Genomic DNA, 24,623 nt, shown 5'->3' with positions numbered 1-24,623 from the left:
ACTAAGGGCATCGGTGGAAGAGGCAGCACGCTGGGCTAGGCGTGTGGGTTGCTGCTGCCACCTTCCCTGCTACTCTTCCCTTCCGTGGACTAGAACAATGAGAGAAAGCCCTCTTTAAAATGGTGGAAAGAAGGTACAGATGAAATAGCCGTTGGTTTGCTGGCTCTTTGCAACTGCAGAGGAAGTTTGCTCATTTTTCTTCTAAACAGCGTGTACAGGCATACCCCACTTAACGTTGCCCTGCTTAACGTTGCCTCGCTATAACATACATGCTCCATTCGTCCCCATACCCCGCTTAATGTTCACGCGCTTCGCAATAACATATACTTTATTGGCATGATGCCGCTGCCATCTAGTGGTGATTGCATGCAGTACAAGTGAAGACAATTGCTTCACTTAAAGGTTATTTTCGCTTAAAGGATACTCTCCAGTCCCATTGCATACGTTAAAGCGGGGTATGCCTGTATTTGTGTATTTATGCACCATAAAAGGAAAATGAACATCAAACATGAAGGGGCAGTGGTACTCTTGGAGGAGCAGGTCTGTAGGTTGTCACTTGCACCACAGCAGGCTTCAGTCACTTGGTGCCTGTGACACTGCCACAGTCACATCCTCACTGCCTTCATATCTCTTAAGAGACAGCCGTAACCTAGGACGCATTTCTGAGCAACTCAGTGTTGTGGAGATTTTGCCTATCATGTGGGCCTTCTGGAAGAAATAATGGTCACATTTTTGGTGTACTTTTTCTGAGTGTCTCCCTGCTACTATAAAGCATGAATGTAAAATGTTCCTGCAAACACTTGTTCCTGCAAACACCTCATTAAGGAGGCAGCAGTGGCTGGAACTTCAACACAGGTTTGCTGATATGTAATGTGTAAAAACTAAGTAACAATTGCAATTTTGGGGAATAGTCCTTTGCTTATTGAGTGGCCAGATTTCATTTTGGGCAGGGAATCTGTCCTTTTAAAATCTGTGTGATGAAGAGATGCTTAGCACAAGCAGTTTTGTCTGTCACTGTGCACATTAATGGAAAGAGTTATAGCTGTGCACAACTTCTTCCCCTCTTGGACCACTTAAGGCAGTGATAGGGAAACTGTGGCCTTCTCGATTTTCCTGGTTGGCTGAGGCGGATGGAGTCCAACAACGAATGGAGGATCAGAGGTTCCCCATCCCTAATTTAAGGAATGGCTTCACAGTCTAGGATGAAATGCAGAAGAACCTTGTGATTCTACAAAAGAAGGGTGTACAGATCCCTATCACTGGTATCCCTGTTTAAGTGGGAGAAATCTGTTATATAGAGAGATGAATGAATTGTTGGGTCAGTAGTCTACAATGTCTCTTTCTATGTGTAATTATTGGTTATTTTGGCACAATCCTTATGGGTTTTCCCCCTTGTTCTTAATTAAGCAACAAGAGTAAAAACATTTACAGCATTTTTATTATTTAATAATATTTGCTTATAAGCAACTGGCAAAGCAAAATGAAAATAAGCTTGGCCTATTTGTAGCCAGATCTATTCCCCTGCCTTAGGAATCAAAGTCCAGCAGCTAAAGAAAGGGTTCAAAATACTTGGGAAAATAACACAGTTCCAAACAGGTGATTGAGGGCATAAGGCAACTCAGTTAATTGATATCAGTTATAAGCATAAACAGGAGCAGAAGTAAAAGGCTGTGAAATGTTTAACTTCTTCCATTTATAACAAAACTTCACCTTTAAAACAACAAATATAAAAAATTCATGACATGGCTTTGGGCTTCGTCAATCACTTTCTCTTTTTTTTTTGAAGATACCCCTTGCAAAATGAAATTTAAAGATTCAAGATCCATTAAATGTCTGCTAACATAATACTTAGACCCCTATATGAGGTTGAATTGTATTGTTATTTTGATTCTTTATGTTTTTTCCTATATTTTCTAGAAAATTTTCACTATTTTGTTAGAGGTCTTTAAAAAGCTTCTCACTGACCACCGTGGAGAAAAAACAACCATTTCTTAATAGAGCTAATCCACACGTTACTCTTTTTGAAATGAAAATTCAATAACAAGTGAAGGTTTCAGAGCCACTACTTCTGTTAGGCAGTTTTATTGTTACATGCTGAATGCACATCATTACTATAGAAGGGTTCACGAAATGCTCTCACTACTCTACACTGCATTTGTATTCTGTGCAGGCCCCTAAACCACAAAATCTGACTGCGCCGCAGTTCCTGTTCACCATAGTCAATCACTATGCCTTCAGTTAGTTCTTCAGTAATTTCCTGTTTTGGTGGTCCCTCACCAACTGCAGTCAGGAACCACAGATACTTGTTTGGAATATACACTATTAGCTGTCCCCATAGTAATGTTCCTATGCCAAAGAAGATTGACCATAGCCATTGCTCTAGTGTCAGCTTTGCACAGCTAAAGGGCTTCCCTCCAGCCTCAACAATGATGACCTGTACAATCAATGTCCCCATGATGACACAACAAAAAATGGAATTTGTGAATATTCCTGAAAAAACATTCCTTTCCCCATGAATCTTTCGTGCATTAACTTCATTACAGATCTGCATCATTACAAATGTGTTAAATACAATAGTGTAATGCTGGGTAGGTGGGGACTGCATTGTTGCAACTCGTCCATTTTCAATATCAAAGAATTTTTCACCTACAAAAACAAGTGCAAAGACTACTATAAGCTGATAAATAGCATGAAACATAATATTTTTCAGCATTGTACGGGAGATAAGAGGTTTATTTCTACCATAAGGTTTCCGTTCCAACAGATTTTCTGTTGGCTTTTCTGTTGCTAAAGCAAGAGAAGCAAATGTATCCATGATGAGATTGACCCACAGCATCTGAACAGCTTTCAGAGGGGAATTCTGGGTGACACATGCTCCAGTAAAAGCAACTATCACAGCTACTACATTGACAGTAAGCTGAAACTGAAGAAACTTAGAAATGCTGTCAGATATGTTCCTACCCCACATAACAGCTTTAACGATGCTTGAGAAGTTGTCATCAGTAAGAATGATATCAGAAGCTTCTTTAGCTACATCTGTTCCAGCAATACCCATTGCAAAACCAACATCTGCTTTTTTTAATGCAGGCCCATCGTTAGTACCATCACCAGTTACTGCTACCACTTGCCTCTGTTCTGTGATATTGCTGTTAATGATCCCTTCTACCAAGTTGTACTTGTCAGTAGGTGAGGACCTTGCAAGCACACGAAGGGTAGGCCAAATCTTGTCGATAAGCTCTTGTTTAATCTGTCCATCTGAACTGCGTATTAGTCTATTAAAATCACTCCCCTCTAAGCATTCAAAATTCTCCCTGGGTTGCAGAATTCCACATTTTGCAGCTATTGCACAAGCTGTGTTAATGTTATCCCCAGTCACCATACGTACAACAATCCCAGCTTTCTGACATTTTCTTATTGCATCAGGAACTTCAGGTCTCACTGGATCTTCAATACCTATAATTGCAATACATGTCATGTCCTTGAAAATATCATCTTCATTGTCCCAGTTTGGTTCTGAGCCAGCTGGGAAATCTTTGAATGCTAGACATATGGTGCGGAGTCCCTCAGAGGCCATTTGTTCAATCACATTTTTTATCACATTTTCTCTGTCTTTTTTTGAAAAAGATCCAGGTTCTCCAGCAACATTCAATATTTGGGTGCATTTTTTAAGGAGTAGTTCAGAAGCACCTTTACTGAAGAGGTGATAACTACCACTGGGGTTTTTCAAAACTGTGCTCATTGATTTCCTGTTGGAATTGAAGGTGTAGACTTTATACAATTTCTCTTCTGATATCTTAGTCCTCATAGCCTCATAATCCTGCTTTAGTTCCACAAGCAAGCCCAGTAAAGCACATTCAGTCTTATTGCCAATTTGATGGGCGAGGCCTCCTTTTTTGTCAGGAGGCAGTATTTTAGAAGTATACGCACAGTTTAGAGAAATACTTTTAAGCAGATAATTCAGCATGGTTGGATGAATTAAATTATGTTGAGGAACATCTTTATAATGTGTGTCACCAATGAAAATTTGGACTACTGTCATTCTGTTTATAGTTAAGGTTCCTGTTTTATCCGAACAAATTGCTGTTGCATTACCCATAGTTTCACAGGCATCCAAATGTCTCACTAGGTTATTATCTCTCATCATTTTCTTTACAGAGTAGGCAAGTGAGATGGTGACTGCAAGTGGAAGGCCCTCTGGTACTGCAACAACCAAGATTGTAACTCCAATAATAAAGAACTTCACAATATGATGTACATAAACAGGGGTACATTCAGCAGTCCAAGTACGCTTGTCAATCACAAAATTTTGAATTAAAAAATAGACTATAAGTACAGTAACAGTGATTATTGACATTGCCAGTCCTGCTTTGCCAATCTGAACTGCTAATCTTGTGAGTTTCGCTTGTAGAATTGATGTTTCCTTTTTGTGTGAACTCTGTTTTAAAGTTCGTTCTTTTTCCTTTGTTTTGTTTCCAGCAATCTCTGGCACCCTTTTGATAGCTTCCTTGCTGCTCTCAGAAGAGTCACCTAGCTTTTTGTGTTTTTTGTCTGTCTGATTTGCTTTCTTATTATCCTCTCCAACTCCAAGTAAAGCAAGGATAATTCCTGTTTGTGAGTTCATACCTACTGCTGTAATCACCATTTTTCCAGAGCCTTCCATCACATGGGTACCTGAAAGCAACATGGGGTCCCCTGTCAAAGATTTCTTGACATAATCTGATTCCCCTGTGAGGGAACTCTCATCAATTTTTAGATCATACCCTTGTAGAAGCAAACCATCAGCTGGCAAAATGTCACCATATTTGATCTGTGCAACATCCCCAACCGCTAGCTCAGCTAGTGGCACCTGCACTAACTGCCCTTTCCTGATGACAGTAAACTTCTGTTCCTTTTCGATGTGATGCTGCAACCCCCTGAATTGTTTTTCCTTACTCCAGTCATTGAAAGCTGTTACCAACACGACACAAACTACAGATATAAGTATTGCAAATCCTTCAATCCAGTCAGCCTCCCCTTCTTCATATTCTCCTCCAATATCACTTGCATGACATGCTGCAACACTTCCTCCAGGTGGACTATAAAAAGAAAGCCCCAATGATATGATGGCTGCAACTTCTAAGATACATAATGTCATATCCTGCAGTGCTTCCCATACTAATTCCAGGAAAGTTAGGGGTTTTTTAGGAGGTATAAAGTTCTTTCCAAATATAGCTTTCCTTATGTCTAATTCTAATTGGGAACCAAGTATCCCAAGTGTGGGAGAAGTCTGCAGTCGTGCACAGATTTCAAAGACGTCACCATACATTTCCTTTATTTTCAACACTGCCTCTTTCTTTCGAAACTCCATCAAATGCTGCAGCTCTGGGACAGTGATCTTGAAGTCTGTTGCTGCAAAGATGTCTGGACTCACCATGATCCTGCCTTCCTACAATTTACAATGACAATCCAGAAACTTTTAATAGCACTAAAAACAGGCTTAGAAAACATTTTCTTGCATTTACCTAAAAAAGGTTTTTTTAAAAAAGTGGGGCAGAGCAAATGAAACTCATTCTTTTCTTTTACTAATGAAGATATTTGCCCCCCTCCTGTAATCAATATAGACAGCAAGAAGCCACATACTACTATGAGCCCAAGAATGAGATTCAGATAGATTTATCACACTGGAGGGCTAGGATCAGGATCTCCCATGGCTTTGAAAACCCTCCACTGACAAAAAACATCAACCATTAAATGTTTGTGTCAGCCTTCTACAACTTTACTCCAGGTGTTCCTCAACCGCAATGAGCTCTGATTGTGAATTGCCATGTGGCGTTTCAGTAATCCCTCCTAAATCTAGTGAAAAATTAATGTTTTTATTCTTACAGCTTTTGGTTAATTCTAATGGAATAACAGAAAAAAATGTAGCAGGAGAGGGATCAATGCACAAAAGTACGAAGGGATTAAGTGACCCTGAAAAATGCTGTTTAATATTTTAGTTATGTCTACAGATGCTTAGACCAGAACCTGTCCTTTCCGTTTCTTGTAAGAATGGAGCATAGAAGGTGAAAAAAACCCAATATTTTGTCTATTGTTGTAATAGGCAAATTACTTACAATATCACTACAAATAGTGTTAGGGGTCAATAACACCCCCACAGGGTTGCAAAAGCCCTCTACAAGCCTGAATTTAAATACTCCCCCCCTAGTTAGAATGTTCCTTGTGACCTAGCAAAACTGTTTTCTATGTCATAGGTTAGGGGTTCCCAAACGGTGGTCTATGAGGTTCATTCACATGGTCCGCAGCATGTCTGGATTTGGGGCTGAAGATGAGAAATGGCACATCCATTACATTAAATATTCATATTGATTTTTAAATTGTTATTATATTGCTTTTTATTTCTTATATTGGATTTTATTGTATTACAATTTGAATTTATTAGGGAAAAACATGGTGGGTTATTGTATTTAGCTGTGGCACTGAGGAATACGGGATTTAACTCTTTCCTCTATGCTATTTTTAGACTGAGAAATGGCTATGTGGGGAAAGGTTTAATCTTCCCTTCCCCAGCAATGTAACTCAAGTCTTATTTGGATCCACATGCAGCTGCTTTTCACTTCAAAAAAAAAAAAGTGGGAGTTCCCGAACATGGATCCTCTGCTGTCTCTTTTAGTTTGGCCCTTAAGCAAGTTACTGTCTCTCAGTCTCAGCCATTGTTTATCTGTGTACTGGGATATAAAAAATACTGGTCTACCTTTAAGGGTTGCTGTAATTATTATAACATGATAACATATATGGAGCAGGATGGATAAATTAGTTTCTTTTTTTAAAAAAGTGTCTTCTAAAAATAACTCGATTTAAAATTAAATCCAATTTCATAAAAGTGAACATGTTAAAAAAAAATCTAATCTCCTAAAACTGAATCATGACCATCTACCAAACAAACTGAGTTAAAGGTTGCTTTTCTATGCAAAAAAATGGGGAAAAATCTTTGGAGACTTAGCATCATGTTATTTATTATTCTGGACTTCCTGCTTGATCCAAAGACTTAGCAAGTCACCATAGAGCTAGGGTCCAGGAGATGCCACTCTGAATCAGTGTTGGATAAGTGGAAGATATCATTTAAATCTTCCCTAATGCTCCTAATGTAGTGCTGCTCCAGGGCATTTTGGGAAATTTTAATGGCAGCTACTAGTCATCCATTGCTGATTTAGAACACTGCTGCTAGCACCACACCAGGTAAGCCCACTATTGTAAAAGAGTTATCGGGGTGTTCTTGGGCTTATTATTATATTATTTATTATATTATTATAGGATTTGGGGGTTGGTATCATGTCTGTGGGTACCCTTCAAGCCTGTAATACTGTGTCTGTAGTGATGGGAGTTTGTAGTAAAGGAATCTTCTGAACTGGTAAAACCAGTTCCTTTGTTAGGGCAAGGGGTTCTGACCAAGTCTGTTAAGTAGCAAATCTACATGTCTAAAGATTTGGTCAAGAGCAGATATGTTGCCATAGGATCAACTGAAGTAGCGCCCCCCTTCCCAGTCATTCTAGGGCCAAAAGGTAGCCTGTATGTTTTAGTTAGTCTGATGAGGAGCTGGAACCTGGAAAAAGCGAGAGGCTTATACTCTGTGCTGAATCCAAGGCCATGGCTTTGGGGAACCTCCTTAGAAACCTAATGGGGAAACCAGATCTGTTGCAGTGTTAATGCTGAGAGCTCTTCCATCCAATCTCAGGTTGTATAATATATGTGAATAAAACCATATATCCTCTGACCTTCATTCTAAGGAAACTGAACTTATGGGGAAGCTGTGGAACCCCTCGAAGTCTGTTGCTGCTTGGAGACTGAGGTGTGTGCAACAATATTTATTTGTTGCTTACTATAAAAAACCTTTTGTTTCAAAGAGACTTACAATTTTTAAGAAAGCATCCAATACCAAAATTTAAAATATACCAAAAGATAAAAGAACATTATTAACTAAAATGAAATTAATCCAAGTGAAAGACGAACAATAATTAAGAGCAAAATGTCTGGGTGAATAAAAACATCTTCACTTGGTGCTTAAAGACTAATAGCGATGGAGCTAGGTGCATCTCTCTGGGGAGAGCATTCCACAGGTGGGGAGCCACCACTGAAAAGGCTTCCAGTAAAAACAGACATTGCTTCTTGTTAAATGAAAAATAACTATTTATTTTAATATAAAACAGAATTAAGGCCTAGGACCTCTAACTAATCAGCCATCTTAACTGTAACAACAAGGAATTCTTTCCATGTTATCTCTAGAATGCAGATGTAGGAGGGGTAGATGGCTCGGGTTAAGATAATTAAGTTGCTGCCTTGGGCTCCTTTGGGAGGAACAGTGGGATATAAATTCAGTTACTACTACTACTACTACTACTACATTCACTACATTACTGTTGCATGCACTTTACCATATGCACCCGAGCTCTCCAATGTACAAGGGGGCACGAGAAGGTACTATGTCAAGGCAAGGGTATCCTCAACTGGACTCTGTATATACTTTTATATACATGTTGTGCTTGTACTTGTAATGCTAGTGCGCATGCTGAAGTGCAATAGCGCAGATTATGTGGCAACAACTGAAGCCTTGTGCCCTTTTGTGGCTTACAATTGGAATCAGCTTTCATTACACAATAGAAAATGTGTGCAAGATAGGGCTGAGCTGAAATGACATAACCTCTCAATTTTTTCATTGGTTTTTTTTTGGGGGGGGGAAATGAAATGTCACACATGACGTTTACACATTGAGTAAAGAAAAGAATTACTTAAAATTGTCACTGTTAACTGATACACAGAGCTGACAGGTATATGTTTCTAGTGCAACAAATGTCCTGATTATCAGAAACGTCGACTGTATACAAGGCTGAGAGACATACATTTATGACAGTGCGTGCAAAAAAAAAAAAGGCTATTGGGTGAAATGGAATTTCCGATTACCTGCATTTCTGATGACCTGACCAACAGAAAGAACTGCCCACAAATCTGAAACATATAGAGTGACATACAATTTTAGGTATATTCAGAGTAGACCTATTAAAATCAATGCCCTTAACTCCATTAATTTCAACGGGTCTGGTCTGACTTGAATATAACGTATATTTTTGTGATTATACATCAGCCCTGGAATGAGAGAATATTCACCATTACACTTGCTTGCTTATTTATTTATTTCTGATATTTCTCACCTGCCCTTTACCATGACGTCCTTGGGTGGACTACATCAACTAAAATATAATCACAAAATAATGAATAATCAGCAAACCATAAAACAATAAAAGCGTAAAACAGATCCAACTAACATCAATATTTACAGGAAGGACAACTAAAGATTCATACTGATTGTTCCCAAGACATTTATTATGATGATCTTCTCAAGCCTAATCCTAATTATTATGGTTGATCTACCAGTGCAAACTATTATCAGATCTCCAGTAGCACTGGTAGTGTTAAATTATACCTGTTGTATAGTGTGTATACACACATGCTTGTGTTGACACCTCTTTTTTTAATGCATGAAGCAGTACTATGGTAGATTAATAGTTCATAATTATAGGTGTAGGTAGGACCACCTTCCTTCCAAAGGTGTCATGGGAAGACCAATCCATTGTTGTTGTCCTCACTGTTACGTTGGCTGACCGCAATCAACAGTTCTAAGCTTCAGTTCTGTTTTATACTAAAATAAACAATTACGTTCATTTGGTAAAAAAACAGTGTCTATTCTTGCTAGAAGTCTGAGGACACTCAGACTGTCCTGTACAGTGCATCTATATGCATACTTCTCTGACAGTCTTTCATAATTGCAAATGAAAAACCATATACCATTGGATAAAGAAATGGAAAATTCAGTTTCTCCTTATTCCCAGAAATATATCTGGGTGGTTGTTTTCTCTTTCCAGTGGCATTTGCCAACAATCAAGGAAAGAGGCCTTCTATTTGATCTCTCAGTGGCTTTTGATACCACTGACCATGGTATCCTTCTGGGCCGACTTGGTGAGATGGGTATTGTTTTACAGTGGTTCCGATCCTATCTCCAAGGTTGTTTTCAGAGAATAGCATTGGGTGATCATCTTTCAGCCCCCTGGCAGTTGTGCTGTGGGGTGCTGCAGGGTACCATCTTGTCCCCCATGCTGTTTAATATCTATGTGAAGCCCTTGGGAGCAGTCATCAGGAGATCTGGGGTGAGGTGTCAGCAGTACGCTGACGATACCCAGCTCTATTTCTCTGTAACATCTGAATCGGGGAGAGGCTGTGCAAGCCCTGGACCACTGCCTGGACTTAGTAGTGGGCTGGATGAGGGCCAATAAACTGAATCTGAATCCTAGCAAGACAGAGGTGCTATGGGTTGGTGGTTCCCGAGTTCTGATAATTGGTCAGTTGCCTGCTTTAATGGGGTGGTACTCCCTCTGAAAGAGCAGGTCTGTAATCTGGGGGTGCTCCTGGATCCATCTTTGTCACTAGAAGCTCAGGTGACCTCAGTGGCTAGGAGTGCCTTTTACCAGCTTTGGCTGGTAAGACAGCTGCCGCCATTTCTAGACCAGGATAGCCTGACCACTGTTGTCCAAGCACTGGTAACCTCCAGGCTGGATTACTGTAATGCAGCCTATGTGGGGCTGCCCTTGAGGTTGGTCCGGAAGCTGCAGCTGGTGCAAAATGCAGTGGCAAAACTGCTCACTGGAGCAGGGTATTGCCAACATGTCACCCCACTGCTGAAATAATTGCACTGGCTGACCATTTGCTACTGGGCCAAGTTCGAGGTTCTAGTTTTGGTGTACAAAGCTCTATACAGCTTGGAACCAGGATACCTGAAAGTCCGTCTTATCCCTTATACACCCAGTCGATCTTTGTGCACTGCAGCTGAGGGCCTCCTGCAGATACCATCTTATCAGGAGGTCCGTTCGGCATAACATAGGAAATGGACCTATCCTTTGGAATTTCCTCCCCTTAAATATTAGACAGCCACTATCTCTGTTACCTTTTCGGCGCCTATTGAAGACCTTCCTTTTTCAACAAGCCTTTTAAGTTGAGACCTTATCCCAGTCTGTGTTGGAATTGCTTTTTAATATGTTTTTAACCCTTAAAAATGTTTTTAACTTTTAAAAAAAAAGATGTTTGAAAGCTTTTTTAAAAAAATGCTTTTAAAGATGTTTTGTTTTAATGTATTTTAAAGTCTGTTTTTACGATGTTTTAAAGTGTCTTTAGTGCTTTGGTTTGCCGCCCTGGGCTCCTGCTGGGAGAAAGGGTGCGATATAAATAATATAATATAATAAATAAATAAATATTTGGCCGTGCACTATAAAAACAAAAGAAAAGATTACTTATCAATAGTAATAGTTCTTAAATTCCTTTCTTCCATCAGCAGGCAATGCAACAAAACTACTCATAATATTACAAATATTTTAGATTACAAATAACTTTATAAGAGAATCTGATGGTCTTCTAATTGCTTGAAGACAAGACTGAAGCTCTGTTTCTAAGAAATCTACTCAGTTGTGAGCTGTGAACCTCAATAAACCTCTCCCTTGGTTAGATATTGTTTCATGCTTTTCATTTCCCAAGGGACAGGAAATCTGAGGGATATGTTCAATTCTCTAGTGAGCCAATTCAGGTTTGGTAATTAAAGTGGATTTGGTGCTTTTATACAAGTCCTCTTTTTAAAAGCCCAGACTTTTTTGCTTTAAAGAAAGTGACAGGAAAATGCTCTGAAAAGTGTGGGAAACCAATTGCTTGATGATATGTTGTATAACCTCCCTGCAAACAAATCAAAATGAATATTCAATAAAAACCTGGTTCCATAGAAACTCTCTACAAACTTTGTGCAAACAAATTATGATGAATACTTCCATCTGGAAGTCTCACAAACAACAGATAAGGTGGCAAACCTATGCCTTGACTGTACCACTTTGAATTACAGATGGGGGCTCACATGAAATGTTAACTTGGGGAAGCAGCAGAACCTATCAAAGGAAAAGCTGGGCTAGATCTCTTTCTTTCTGGCATCTAGTTTTCTGTATGCAGATAATTCTTTTCTATGAAGGAGCATTCAATCAAGCAAATACTCAGCTGCGTTGTAGAAATGATACAGTTTAGGTTTACTACCTCATCTACTTTTGTGAGAACTAGAAACCAAATATGCAGTATTTATCTGTTCAAAAGCACAATGCAAGAACTTTGTAAATGGTTTTTCTGCCAGTCTGAGACAAAAACTCAAGACATTTTTGCTTCTTGTTTCCTCTCTTCACATTCACACACATACTAGTGATTGATCTCAGGGCTAAACTAATATTAGATATATGATTACTGTATCTTTTTTTTTTTTAATAGTGACTGTATTACATAAAGAGGATGGGAATCAGACTGCTAATTTCCTACACTAAACTGAAGGCTCTTTTTTTTTGTGGGGTGGTGATGGTGGTGGAGGAGGATCATTTTCATAATGATCTAGGTGCAGGGGAAAGGTTTCTTGTGGTTGCTTTTTTTCCTGTTCAGATTAGTTGCAGCAACACATTTAACATAAACTGTAGTTTGACCCTCATCCTCCATCATAGCAGGTAGGGTATGACCTTAATTCCAGGCTGCTGGAGTATCAAATGGCTATCAGTATTAACTAAGAGCTTTCAGTTATCAAACTACACAAAACCCTAGCAAGATGATAATTCCACTACCTTTTCCACAGCTGGAAGTTACAATTATCCTTTAGATTTTTACAGTCCATGAAATCAGTAATTGGACTTATGTTAAATTTAGAAATCTTGAATTGATTTTTTTACTATGTCATTTGCATGCACTGAATAATACTTCATTTGAATGCACTGCCATGTGGCAACTGCTGGAATTGGTCACATGAGGGCGAATCTTAAATCCCAGTGAATGCATGCAGGGTGTATGTGGGATTGTACCCAATGGCCACACACCTCTGATATCCATGAATTTGGTTGCATACATGAAAGGACCCTTTACAGCTGTATCTGCACAGGAGCATCCACATGACCAGAAACCCTGTGCAATTGAAGTTTTAAATCATGTACAACTGTATATACACATAGTTGTACAAGTGCAGGGCCTCTTTCATGTATTCAGTAAAACATGGAGATATCTGGTCACCCTCCCCATCCACAGATTCACTGAAGAAGTGAATGTTTTAGTCTCCCAGGACATTGTATTGCTGAAATGAAAGCTGCCATTCTTCAACAAAGGAACTTCATCAATTACTGCTGTTTGTTTATGGTCACTGCACTTAATTTGCATACATTGGTACACATTCTCATAAACTGTCCCATTTGCATTTCATTGCCATTTAACATCTTGTACATTTCCCTCTACCATGTATGCAATTGCCACCTGAAGATAGCACTTTGCATCTGATGGACTTTAGTCCATGACAGCTTATGCCATAATAAATTTGTTAGCAGAGGTGTCACAGGACTCTCTGTTGTTTTTAATGGACTACCTGAGATCCAAGAAGGTGAATCATAAGCATAGGTAATTTGATTATTTGCTTACCTGAACAGGGGATTTCAGACAGCAGAGGGCACTTTAAACTCAAAGATCCAGCATCCTGAAGGAAAAGCAGAAACAGTGAAAGAGAGAAATTATAATTATAAATTAGCACCACCTGTGTAGTAATGTGGACTGAACCAGTAATTATGAGCTTTCTTGCGGAAGCAGCTAGATAAACAGTTCCTATTTGCATGTAGAGAGCCAGAGCGGAATTGACAATTTTCACTATATATTTTGCAGAGCTTGGAAAAGTTACTTTTTTGAACTACGACTCCCATCAGCCCAATCAAGTGGCCATGGTGGCTGGGGCTGATGGGAGTTGTAGTTCAAAAAAAGTAACTTTTCCAAGCTCTGATATATTGATAGGTTAGAACGAATTGACTGGCTCTTCCTGCAGCAACATATGGTCCCTTCTTTTGAATTTTGATAGGAATGATGCTGTTGTTGCTTTATCTGATCAGGGGACAATTTAATCTCGAGAATATTAACATTTTGCTGATGATTTTGGAAAGAAATTAATCCCTTAATAAAATACATAGTATTTCCAGATGAAAGGGAGATAGTCTTACATTTACTGACAGCAGCCAAATTATTGATTAGATGGGAAAAGGTCAACCCGTCATCTAATAATAAATAATAATAATAAATTTAATTTCTGTGTCGCCTATCTGGCCAATGGCCACTCTAGGCGACGTACAAAATCATTAAAATACAATTAATAAAATACAGTGATACAATATAAAACAGTGTAAAATCAATAAATCTGCAACAACAGTATTAAAAGAGGGCAGGAGGGATTACAGTTATAGCAGTTAACCCTCCCCAGAAACCCCGAAGGCCTGTTGAAAGAGCCAGGTCTTTAAGGCTTTCCGAAATACATTTAGGGAAGAGGCGTGCCGGAGATCTTGTGGGAGGGAGTTCCAAAGAGTGGGGGCCGCCACTGAGAATGCCCTCTCTCTAGTACCCGCCAATCTGGCTGTTTTTGTTGGCGGGATTGAGAGAAGGCCCTGTGTGGCCGATCTTGTCGGGCGGCATAATTGGTGGCGTTGAAGGCGCTCCGTGAGATAAACTGGGCCGAAACCGTGTAGGGATTTAAAGGTCAATACCAACACCTTGAATTGGGCTCTGAAAACAACTGGAAGCCAGTGTAGATCGAACAACACTGGTGTGATGTGATCCCGGCGGCGACTATTCGTAAGTAATCGAGCCGCCGCATTTTGTATAAGTTGTAATTTCCGAACCGTTTTCAAGGGTAACCCCACGTAGAGTGCATTACAGTAGTCCAAACGAGAGGTGACCAGGGCGTGTACCACTTGTGGGAGCTGGTGATCAGGAAGGTAGGGTTGCAGCCTTCGTATGAGGTGTAGTTGGTACCAGGCTGCCCGGCTCACTGCCGAAATCTGAGCCTCCATGGACAGCCTGGAATCAAGCACAACCCCAAGGCTGCGGACCTGGTCCTTCAGGGGTAGACTCACCCCATTGAACTTCAGGTCAATATCGCCCAACCTTCCTTTGTCCCCCACAAGTAGTACCTCGGTCTTATCAAGATTCAGCTTCAGCTTGTTCCTTCCCATCCATCCACTCACGGATTCCAGGCACTTGGACAAGGTCTCCACAGCCGACTCTGGTGAAGATTTAAACGAGAGATAGAGCTGAGTGTCATCCGCATATTGATGACACTGCAGCCCAAATCTCCTGATGATTGTCCCCAGCGGTTTCATATATATGTTAAATAGCATGGGAGAGAGGATAGAGCCCTGTGGCACACCACAATTGAGAGGCCAAGGGTCTGAAACCTCTTCCCCCAACGCTACCTGTTGGTACCTGTCGGAGAGAAAGGAATGGAACCACTGTAATACAGTGCCTCCAATTCCCAATCCCTCCAGGCGAAGTAAGAACCTGGGTTATAGTTTATCTGACCAAACTCAGTAATGTTAATAAGGACAAGAGAGGAAAGATAACAAAATAATTCATTCAGAGAGACGTGGAGTTTATTCATTATTGGAACGATAAGATACAGGACACTGTTCAGCCCCACACTGTATTATAAACAATCTGATCAATAATTGTTCTCCTTTTAAATTCAACTTTCTTTCTGTCTTTTCCTCTTTTTCCTTCATGAATTCTGGAAAATTCAGAAGATTTTTTATGAATATTTAATGATTGTCTATTAATTTTGGAGCACCTAAAAGAACAAAGTAAATGTGAACTGTGTTTGTTTAATATTAGCTGATTATGTATTATTGTCTTAAGGCACTTTTAAAATGGAATCTTTTTTTAAAAAAACATGAAGAAATTAAGCGATTGATGCTTTCTCCAGCAGTTTATTTCCTCACTAGGGAAAGCTTCAGCTGCTTAATTTAGTTGTGGCAACCCCTCTGATGATCTGTGTGTAGGGTTTTTTTTGTTCTACTGGTCTTAAGGCATTGTGAAGACTTTTGGATAGCTTTCATTAAAGGAAAGTCCTATAATAAATGACCAAAACATGAACTTAATGTAACACTGGAGCAGGGGTGGAAAGCCTCTGGCCCTGCAGATGTTGTTGGACTCCAAATCCTATTATCCCTGACCATTGGCCATACTGGTTGGGACTGATGGCAACTGGAACCTAGCAATATCTGGAGGGTCACAGATTCCCTATCCCTGCTATAGTTCTTCATAGGAGTTAGTCTCTGTGTGTGTGCTTGTGACAGACAGAGAAGCTAGGTGATTTCTTCCAACGCTATCCTTATCACACATATAATTGTCTTGGCCATAGTGAACAACACTTTCATCTTTATTTGCAAAAGTTGCAACAGTGACCTCAATGGCTTGTGCGGCATTAACTTTATTCATTTTTTACTTGATTTCTATCCCACCCCTTCTGCCAGTAGCAGCCCAGGGTGGCAAACAAAAGCACTAAAAACACTTTAAAACATCATAAAAACAGACTTTAAAATATATTAAAACACAACAACCATTAAAAACATATTTTATCATATGTGGTGGTCTTGCGTGCTGATTGTTCCCTTTCGGGAGGAAGTATTTAACCTTGACAAACTTTCTTCTTATAGCAGCATGACCGGTGATAGCTGCTTCCTGGAAAACACTTGACCCACATATGATTCATAAATGGTATCAGGAAATATGGAAATTAGCACTTATGGAAAAACTAACACATAGTTCAAAAGCAATGAGACAAGGAACAGATGCAGACAAGTTCTATGAACAGTGGTATAGCTTTATTGTTTTTGTTAGTCAAAATGATGGGGCATGCAAACCTCCAACCTCGCATGGTCAGATTTGGCGGTCCACATTGGGATAATTATCTGGAAAACAATTCAGGACAATAACCATTTAATATATGCTTACCTCCCTAGAGCATTATAGGTACCTATTGTCAACTGCACTATTTTCTCTCTTTGTTGTATAAGTTATTCTTGTTTTGTATTCTGTTCTACCCAAAACCAATAAAAACGTTATTAAAAAAACATATTAAAACAAAACATCTTTAAAAACATTAAAAAAGAAAGTTTAAAAACATATTAAAAAGCAATTCCAACACAGACACAGACTGGGATAAGGTCTCTACTTAAAAGGCTTGTTGAAAGAGGAAGGTCTTCAGTAGGTGCCAAAAAAATAATAGAGATGGCGCCTGTCTAATGTTTAAGGGAAGGAAATTCCAAAGGGTTGGTGCTACCACACTAAAGGTCCGTTTCCTATGTTGTGCAGAATGGACCTTCTGATAAGATGGTATCTGCAGGAGGGCCTCAACTGTAGTGAACAAAGATCGACTGGGTATATAAGGAGTAAGATAGTCTTTCAGGTATCCTGGTCCCAAGCTGTATAGAGCTTTGTACACCAAAACTAGAACCTCGAACTTGGCCCTGTTGCTAATTGGTAGCCAGTACAATTCTTTCAGTAGCGGAGTAACATGTTGGCGATACCCTGCTCCATTGAGCAGTCTTGCCGCCACATTTTGCACCAGCTGCAACTTCCGGACCAACCTCAAGGGCAGCCCCACATAGAGCACATGACAGCAATCCAGCCTGGAGGTTACCAGTGCATGGACAACAGTGGTCAAGCTATCCTGGTCTAGGAACAACCATAGCTGTTTTACCAGCCAAAGCTTGTGAAAGGCACTCCGAGCCACTGAGTTCACCTGGACCTCTAGTGACAAAGATGGATCCAGGAGCACCCCCAGATTACAGACCTGCTCTTTCAGAGGGAGTACCACCCCATCCAAAGCAGACAGCTGACCAATTATCTGAACTCTGGAACCAGCAACCCACAGTGTCTCTATCTTGCTAGAAATGAGAGTCAGTTTACTGGCCCTCAACCAGCCCACCACAGAGTCCAGGTAGTGGTCCAGGGCTTGCATGATCTCTCCCGATTCAGATGTTACAGAGAAATAGAGCTGGGTATCATCAGCCTGCCTACAGCCATACTACCCTGAACAAGCCTGATCTCGGAAGCTAAGCAGGGTCAGGCCTGGTTAGTACTTGGATGGGAGACTGCCTGGGAATACTGGGTGTCGTAGGCTTAGAGGAAAGCAATGGTAAACCACCTCTGAATACCTTTTACCATGAAAACCCTATGAATATATCCCAAAAGATTCATAGGATCACCATAAGTCGTAATCGACTTGAAGGCATATAACAACAAAATCATCAGTGTACAACTGACACCTTGCCCCAAATCTCCTGATGACTACTCCCAAGGGCTTCATATAGATGTTAAACAGCATGGGGGACAAGATGGTATCCTGTGGCACCCCACAGCACAACTGCCAGGGGGCCAAAATACAATCGGCCAATGTTATTATCTGAAAACGACCTTGGAGATAGGATCAGAACCACTGTAAAACAGTGCTTCCAATACCCACCTCAACAAGTTGGCCCAGAAGGATACCATGGTCAGTGGTATCAAAAGCCTCCGAGAGATCAAGTAAGAATAATAGGGTCACACTCCACTTGTCCTTCTCCCAATAAAGGTCATCCATCAAGGTGATCAAAGCCAATTCAGTCCCATAACCAGGCCTGAACCCAGAGTGGAATGGGTCAAGATAATCTGTTTCATCCAAGAGTACTTGCAATTGCTGTGCCACAACCCTCTAAATCACCTTCCCTAAAAAGGGGTTATTTGCGAACAGGTGGTAGTTGTTGCAGACCAATGGGTCCAAGGTGGGCTTTTTCAGGAGCGGTCGAATCACCACCTCTTTCAGGGCAGCTGGAACCACTCCGTCCTGCAACAATGCATTGACCACACCCTGGATCCACTCAGTCAAACCCCCTCAGCAAGCTTTTATAAGCTAAGAAGGGCAAGGGTCGAGAGGACAAGTTGGTGGCCGCATTGCTGCAAGCACCTTGTCCACATCATCAGGCCGCATCAACTGAAACCATTCCCAAGAAGTTGCAGCACACGTTGCACTGGACATCTCACTGGGGACTACAGTAGACGCGAATGTGGCACCAAGATTGCTGTGGAGGCGAACAACTCCTCAAAGTGCCTTGCAAACAATTTATAGTGGGCCTCCAAAGGGACTAAATTTCATGGAGTTGATGTCAAGAGACCCCTGACAATATGGAAAAGCTCCACTGGATGGCTACTTGAGGATGTGATGATGGCAGAGAAGTGGGCCTTCTTTGCCGCCCTCTCCGCCGCACAGTAGGTACCATTATGATGTTTTACTCATGCCCGATCAGCCTCACAGCACATCGTTCACCACTTGTACTCTAGCCATTGTCCAGCCTGTTTCATTGCCCTTAGTTCACTGGTGTACCAAGGTGCAAACCGGGCTCCACAATGCCAGAGAGGGCGTTCGGCTGCAACTGTGTCAAGAGTCTGATGCACCTCCCTGTCCAACAGTGTGACAAGGGCTTCAACAGAGTCACCTGCTCTATCTACTGGGAACTCCCCCAGGGCATTCAGGAATCCAGTGGATTCCATTAGTCTCTGGGGGCAGACCATCTTAATCTGTCCATCACTCCTTCAGGGGAGAATTGGAGCCATAAGTCTAAACTTTACCAGGAAGTGGTCTGACCATGACAATGGGGTGAAATCCTCCCCCCCATCTCCAGACCACCCCTGGAGCAAAAACCAAGTCGAGGGTGTGCCCTGTCCTATGCGTTGGGCTGGTAACAACTTGAGACAGCCCCATGGTTGTCATATGAAGTCCCAAGCTGGAACACTAGAGGCAGCCTCAGCATGGACATTGAAATCACCCAGCACTATCATTCTGGGCTCCTCCAACACCACAGCCAAGATGGCCTCTGCCAGCTTGGTTAGAGAAGCTGCCGGGCAGCAGTATGGATGGTACACCAGCAGCAACCCTAGTTTACTGTTTCCTTGGCCCAACACCAGGTGCAGGCCCTCATAGCCAGCTCCAAGACAGAGTGGTTTCCTGGTGAAGGAGATGGAAGTTCTGTAGACCACAGAAACTCCCCCCCCATCCCTGCAGCCTGTGCTGGTGTTGCATTGAGTATCCAGGTAGACAAAGCTGGGTCAGATTAACTCCTCCCAGACCAGCCACCCAGGTCTCGGTAATCCACACCAAATTAGCACCTTCATTCATTATTAAATCATGGATGAGTGTGGTCTTATTGTGTACCAATCTGGCATTAAACAACTGCACACACAGGCCAGTGGGCACAGCAGTTGAGCAACGAGGAACCCGTCCATGAGAGGAGTGGGAGCAAGGAACAAGGTGCAGATAGCCTTGGCCTTGTCTCCTATGGCCTTTCACCACCTCCCCATGGCTATACCTCCCTCTACCCATGATCACTGAAACTGGGGTGGCATCACCTATGTTCCTCCTTACTAAGACTCCTCCTAAATATCCAATATGAACCCAACAAGAGCCCAACATTAGTTTTCTTCACAGGAATATTTACATCACAACCCATTCAACAAGGGGTGTGTGTGAGTGAATGAGTGTAATAAAATGCTTGCACTTAGGCAAGGGTACAAGCCTTGGTGTGAGCTGAAGGATGAGGACGACACAAGGGCTCTCATCCTGTGGCTCTCAGCTGAGTGCAAACAGGCAGTGGGAGATGGAACAGTAGGCAAAGAATGAGGTGCAGCAGCAGATAGAAACCAGCCAAATTACTGGGAGCAAAGAGGTGAACTGAGAATATCGGGCCCACTGTTAACATCTTTAAACTGAGCATTAAGGAGTATGGGAGAGGAGATGGAGGAATTTGCAACACCAGCCTACTTCCTGTTGAGCTTTGCTGGCCCCAAACATCAACATCACTTGGCAGCAAGAACCACTGGAGAGAGTGCTGGACTTTCCACTTCCACACATAAAGCTGTGAAGAGCTCCCCAGCTTTGTGGTGCTATGAACTTGAGGGCCTCACTCCTTTATGGTTGTGTTTTGGTGAGTGTAGAGATGTGTTGTGCTGTCCCAGGATGAGAGGATAGGACAGTTGGGGGAGGGGTTGGAGTCTGAGCACTTCTCAGGTGGGAACTGGGGATGGGTAGCTAATGATTAGGGTGAGAACTTAGTTCCTTAGCCTTAGATGATAACCCAGTGTTTGGGTGAATGGTGCAAGGTTTTTATTGGGGTTTGTAGAGTCCTAGATTAGACTTGATTTTAGCCACATAGTGTCAGGCCAATGGCTCATCTAGTTCAGCATCTTGTTCACCCTCAACCTATGGCTCTCCAAGTGTTGCTAGACTTATAAGTATGCATAAATAATAAATAGAAACAGGGCTTAAGTAGACCTTAAGAAACAGGGCATGTTCATATGGATGCAGGTAGTTCTTCAAATAAGTTGGTCCCAAACCATGTCTTTAAAGGCAACCTCCAGCACTTTAAATTGGGCTCAGCAATGAACTGGCACTCAGACCAGCTAGCACAGAATAAGGTGTTATGTGTTCCAATAGCCTGGCCTCCCCAATTGTCCACTCTGGATGTTACCACGGCATGTATAACTGCAATTGTTGAAGCTGGCAAAATCAGCCTTCATTGATAAAAAGGCACTCTTAGTCACCAACACCTCTATTGATATTGCTGGGTCCAGAAGGATCCTGAGTCTGCAAATGTGGCATTTCAGGGAGAGTGCAGCTCCATCCAGAACCTGTCTCTAGATCAGCAAATTTCCCCACCCGTGATACTTCCATCTTATCTGTATTAATTTTCAGCTTACTTGCTCTCATCCATCTCAAAACTGCATCCAATTACCTGTTCAGGGTTTCCACAGCCTCCCAGGGATGAGTATTCATCCCTATTTTATGAGCATTCTCATTTGTTTGTGAGGATGTTATCAAAGCAAGTGTTGTTCCCTCACTTCTAGGGCATTCCCCAAGCACTTTTCTTTTCACAGTAATTCCAGTCTTTTGAAGGAGTGGGTTTGTTGTGAAAGAGCTCCCAATCAATTGTAATGGTGCAGTAGGTGATTGAATCCCACCTCAAAACAGTAACAGTTTGGAAGTGTTTTGGCCCCTTTACATCTGGAAGATATTTCATAGCTGACTTTTTAATATATATATAGAGAAAAACATAAGACATCAAAAGTCTCTATAGTCCATCTATGGAAGATACAACTCAACCTGTTGCTGTAAATTAAAACATCATCAAAATTTGCTTTAACAAATATACATCTCTAAGAGCCTGGCCCTAGGTACCTTTACTCAGAGGCAAGTCCAATTGAGTTCAATAGGAATTATTTCCTAGTGAATATAATTAGAATTATATCTTTCACTGTGTAATTTTGTACAAAGCAATGGACACAATTTCTGCTGGCTTGCACTCACCTCCCAGCTGACAACTTTCCTCTGGATCCAAATTCAATCAATTTTATTCCTTTACCATGTCTACATACTCATTCCTGAACTCTTTTCTCTATAACATTTTTAGCTACCTCAATTAATTTAAAATTATATTAGAACAATAGCTGTTCCAGAGCTTGTTTGCATTTTTTAAATCATAAGGTATACAGTTGCATGTAACATACCCTTGTTTATGTTCAAAAGTTATTGTCTTCTGCATTTTCCCCAGAGAAGAAATGATCTTCATTTTTCTCCATTTCCACATGTAGAGACAAATGTACTGCAAGATGGTGGAAAATCCACTTGTTACACTTTCCAGTAACTCAGAGAATATTAATAGACAAGCTTGGAAAGAAGTATATCTGACTTCCCAGTGAACAAACTCTTTGGCAGGGGAGGATCAATCCTATATCCTTTTCTGCTAGAACACAGCACTAGACAGAAATAATCCAATCAAACACACAAATCCATGTGTGCTTTTTACTAGGGAGGTAGAGGACTAACCTGCTGATGTGCTTTTAATAGCAGCTTGATATGTGGGACTTAGCAGACAAAACTTTTCACAGCATGGAGATAAGCATTATCACCTGCTAATGCCTGAAGATCACAAGTTGCTAGTCTGATCTACACTGAACATTTAAAGCAGTATTATACCACTTGAAATGGTCATAGCTTCCCCCAAAGATTCCTGGGAAGTGTACTTTGTTAAAGGTGCTGCGAGTTGTTAAGAGACGCCTATTCCCCTGACAGAGCTCTCAGAGGTCTCTGCCTGGAAAGGATTGATTGTTAAGCACTCTGGGAATTGTAGTTCTGTAAGGGGAATAGGAGCCTCCTAACAACTCTCAGTACCTTTAACAAACTACAGTTCTCAGGATACTTTGGGGGAAGCCATGACTGTTTAAAGTGGTATGATACTGCTTTAAATATATAGTGCAGATGGGGGTGCTGCTAGAACCACAGGATAAAAAAACTGGACAACCCTAGTTTAAATTCCCATCTGCCATACCTTGGGGCTTGCAAAGCTGTTTTTCTTGGCAGGGCTCCTGTGCCTTTAATAGCTGCTTGGCAGGCAGAAATTGAGCAAACAAAGCTTTACCTCTGATTTCATCTCTATGCTGGAAAAAACTTCATCTACTAAATTTCTGCCTGTCAGGCAGCAATGACAGCATAGGGGTCTTGTCAGAAAAAAAAAATAGCAGCCTATAAATCTCCTGCATCTTAAACAGCAATTATCTAAACCACTGCACAATTCTAACCTGCATTTTTCCTTCAGTTCTTTTCTAGTTCCATGTTTCCAACTCAGCCCTACCCCAAGAGTCCCAGCATTACTTTGACCTAGCTCCAAGGTCCAAGAAAAGCTGTGTAACGCAGCTCTGCATCTCAGCCTCTCTCATTTTCCCACACCGGCCAGTAACTGCTCAAAGTAACAGTTACAGCAGGATGGGAAGTGGAATCAGAATGCTTCCCATAGCCAATGATCACATTTCCTTTAGCTCAGACTGTGTCCATGCTTGTAAGTAGTTGGGACTTAATATCAACAAACACACATGTGCACATGGGCCAATTCAAGGTGTTGGTTTTGACCTTTAAAGCTCTCATTGACCTGGAAGCAGGGTATCTTATGCACTTTTCACTTTTATCTTTTCTGATATGAAATGTTTCATTTGGTCAGGTCATCACAGAAGTCCATCCTCTCTGAAGTGTGGGGGCTGGCATGCCAAAAGCAGAACTTTTCTTGTGATGCTGTCTATATGATAGAACTCCTTTCTGAGGGGGAAAAGGTTTGTTTGATGTTCACATAACTACTGCTGGGGTTTAGGTGACCGGTTAAATTGCTGCTACTTCATTCTGATATTACTTTTGAACTGATTTATGGGTAGAATGGCAGGGTTTAAATATTTTAAATAATTAAACAATACTAGGTGGAAGAGAAGATTTGATATTTACTAGCATTGCCAATATAATTTTTCCCAAACTAGAAATACACTAATGAGAGAAGCTACAACTTGTGGGATTTTCTCTTGTGGGCTGTTTTTACAGGTACAAGGGCTCATTTAGGGCCTTGGCTGGGCACTTGTATGCTTTCTCCTCATTCGTGGGACATGAGGGCACATCCTTCACATTTTTGTGAGCTGCTTGACAGACAGAAATTTAGCAGGTGGAGTTTTTTCTGATATGCAAAAGCTTTACACAGCACATAGTTCATTTATGGAATTCACTTCCACAAGGTGTGATGATGGCCACTAATTTTATGTGACTTTAAAAGTGGATTAGGCAAATGAATGGAAGATAAGGCTATCCATAATTACTAATCACGATGGCTATATTCTATCGTCACGATCAGAAACAGTGTGCCTCTGAATACCAGTTGCTGGGA

General features: G+C 41.1%; 1 protein-coding gene and 1 pseudogene across 5 annotated transcripts; one reads left to right on the top strand and one right to left on the bottom strand.

Moving 5' to 3' along the window:
* Nucleotides 1-2,051: 2,051 nt before the first annotated feature.
* LOC133388796 (plasma membrane calcium-transporting ATPase 1-like) lies at nt 2,052-22,840 on the bottom strand. 5 transcript variants are annotated; one of them, XM_061635151.1, is made up of 5 exons: nt 22,751-22,840; nt 22,432-22,526; nt 13,498-13,552; nt 8,935-8,979; nt 2,052-5,425 (listed from the first exon to the last, which is right to left on the bottom strand). In XM_061635151.1, exons 4-5 carry the CDS (start codon nt 8,938-8,940, stop codon nt 2,072-2,074), a joined length of 3,360 nt encoding a protein of 1,119 aa, XP_061491135.1. In that variant the 5' UTR covers nt 8,941-8,979; nt 13,498-13,552; nt 22,432-22,526; nt 22,751-22,840; the 3' UTR covers nt 2,052-2,071. The 5 variants fall into 5 exon arrangements, with proteins under 5 accessions (XP_061491135.1, XP_061491138.1, XP_061491137.1 ...); XM_061635154.1 differs by lacking the exon at nt 22,432-22,526 and adding an exon at nt 9,183-9,221 and having other exon boundaries at nt 22,751-22,839; XM_061635153.1 differs by lacking the exon at nt 22,751-22,840 and adding an exon at nt 9,183-9,221 and having other exon boundaries at nt 22,432-22,744.
* On the top strand, nt 17,908-18,016 carry LOC133389827 (5S ribosomal RNA; annotated as a pseudogene).
* Nucleotides 22,841-24,623: the final 1,783 nt, after the last annotated feature.

This window comes from Rhineura floridana, chromosome 7 (genome assembly GCF_030035675.1).
Source record: "Rhineura floridana isolate rRhiFlo1 chromosome 7, rRhiFlo1.hap2, whole genome shotgun sequence".
Lineage (NCBI taxonomy): Eukaryota > Metazoa > Chordata > Lepidosauria > Squamata > Rhineuridae > Rhineura > Rhineura floridana.
The sequence above is the reverse complement of the archived record's forward strand: the minus strand, read 5'-3'. Positions and strand labels throughout refer to the sequence as shown.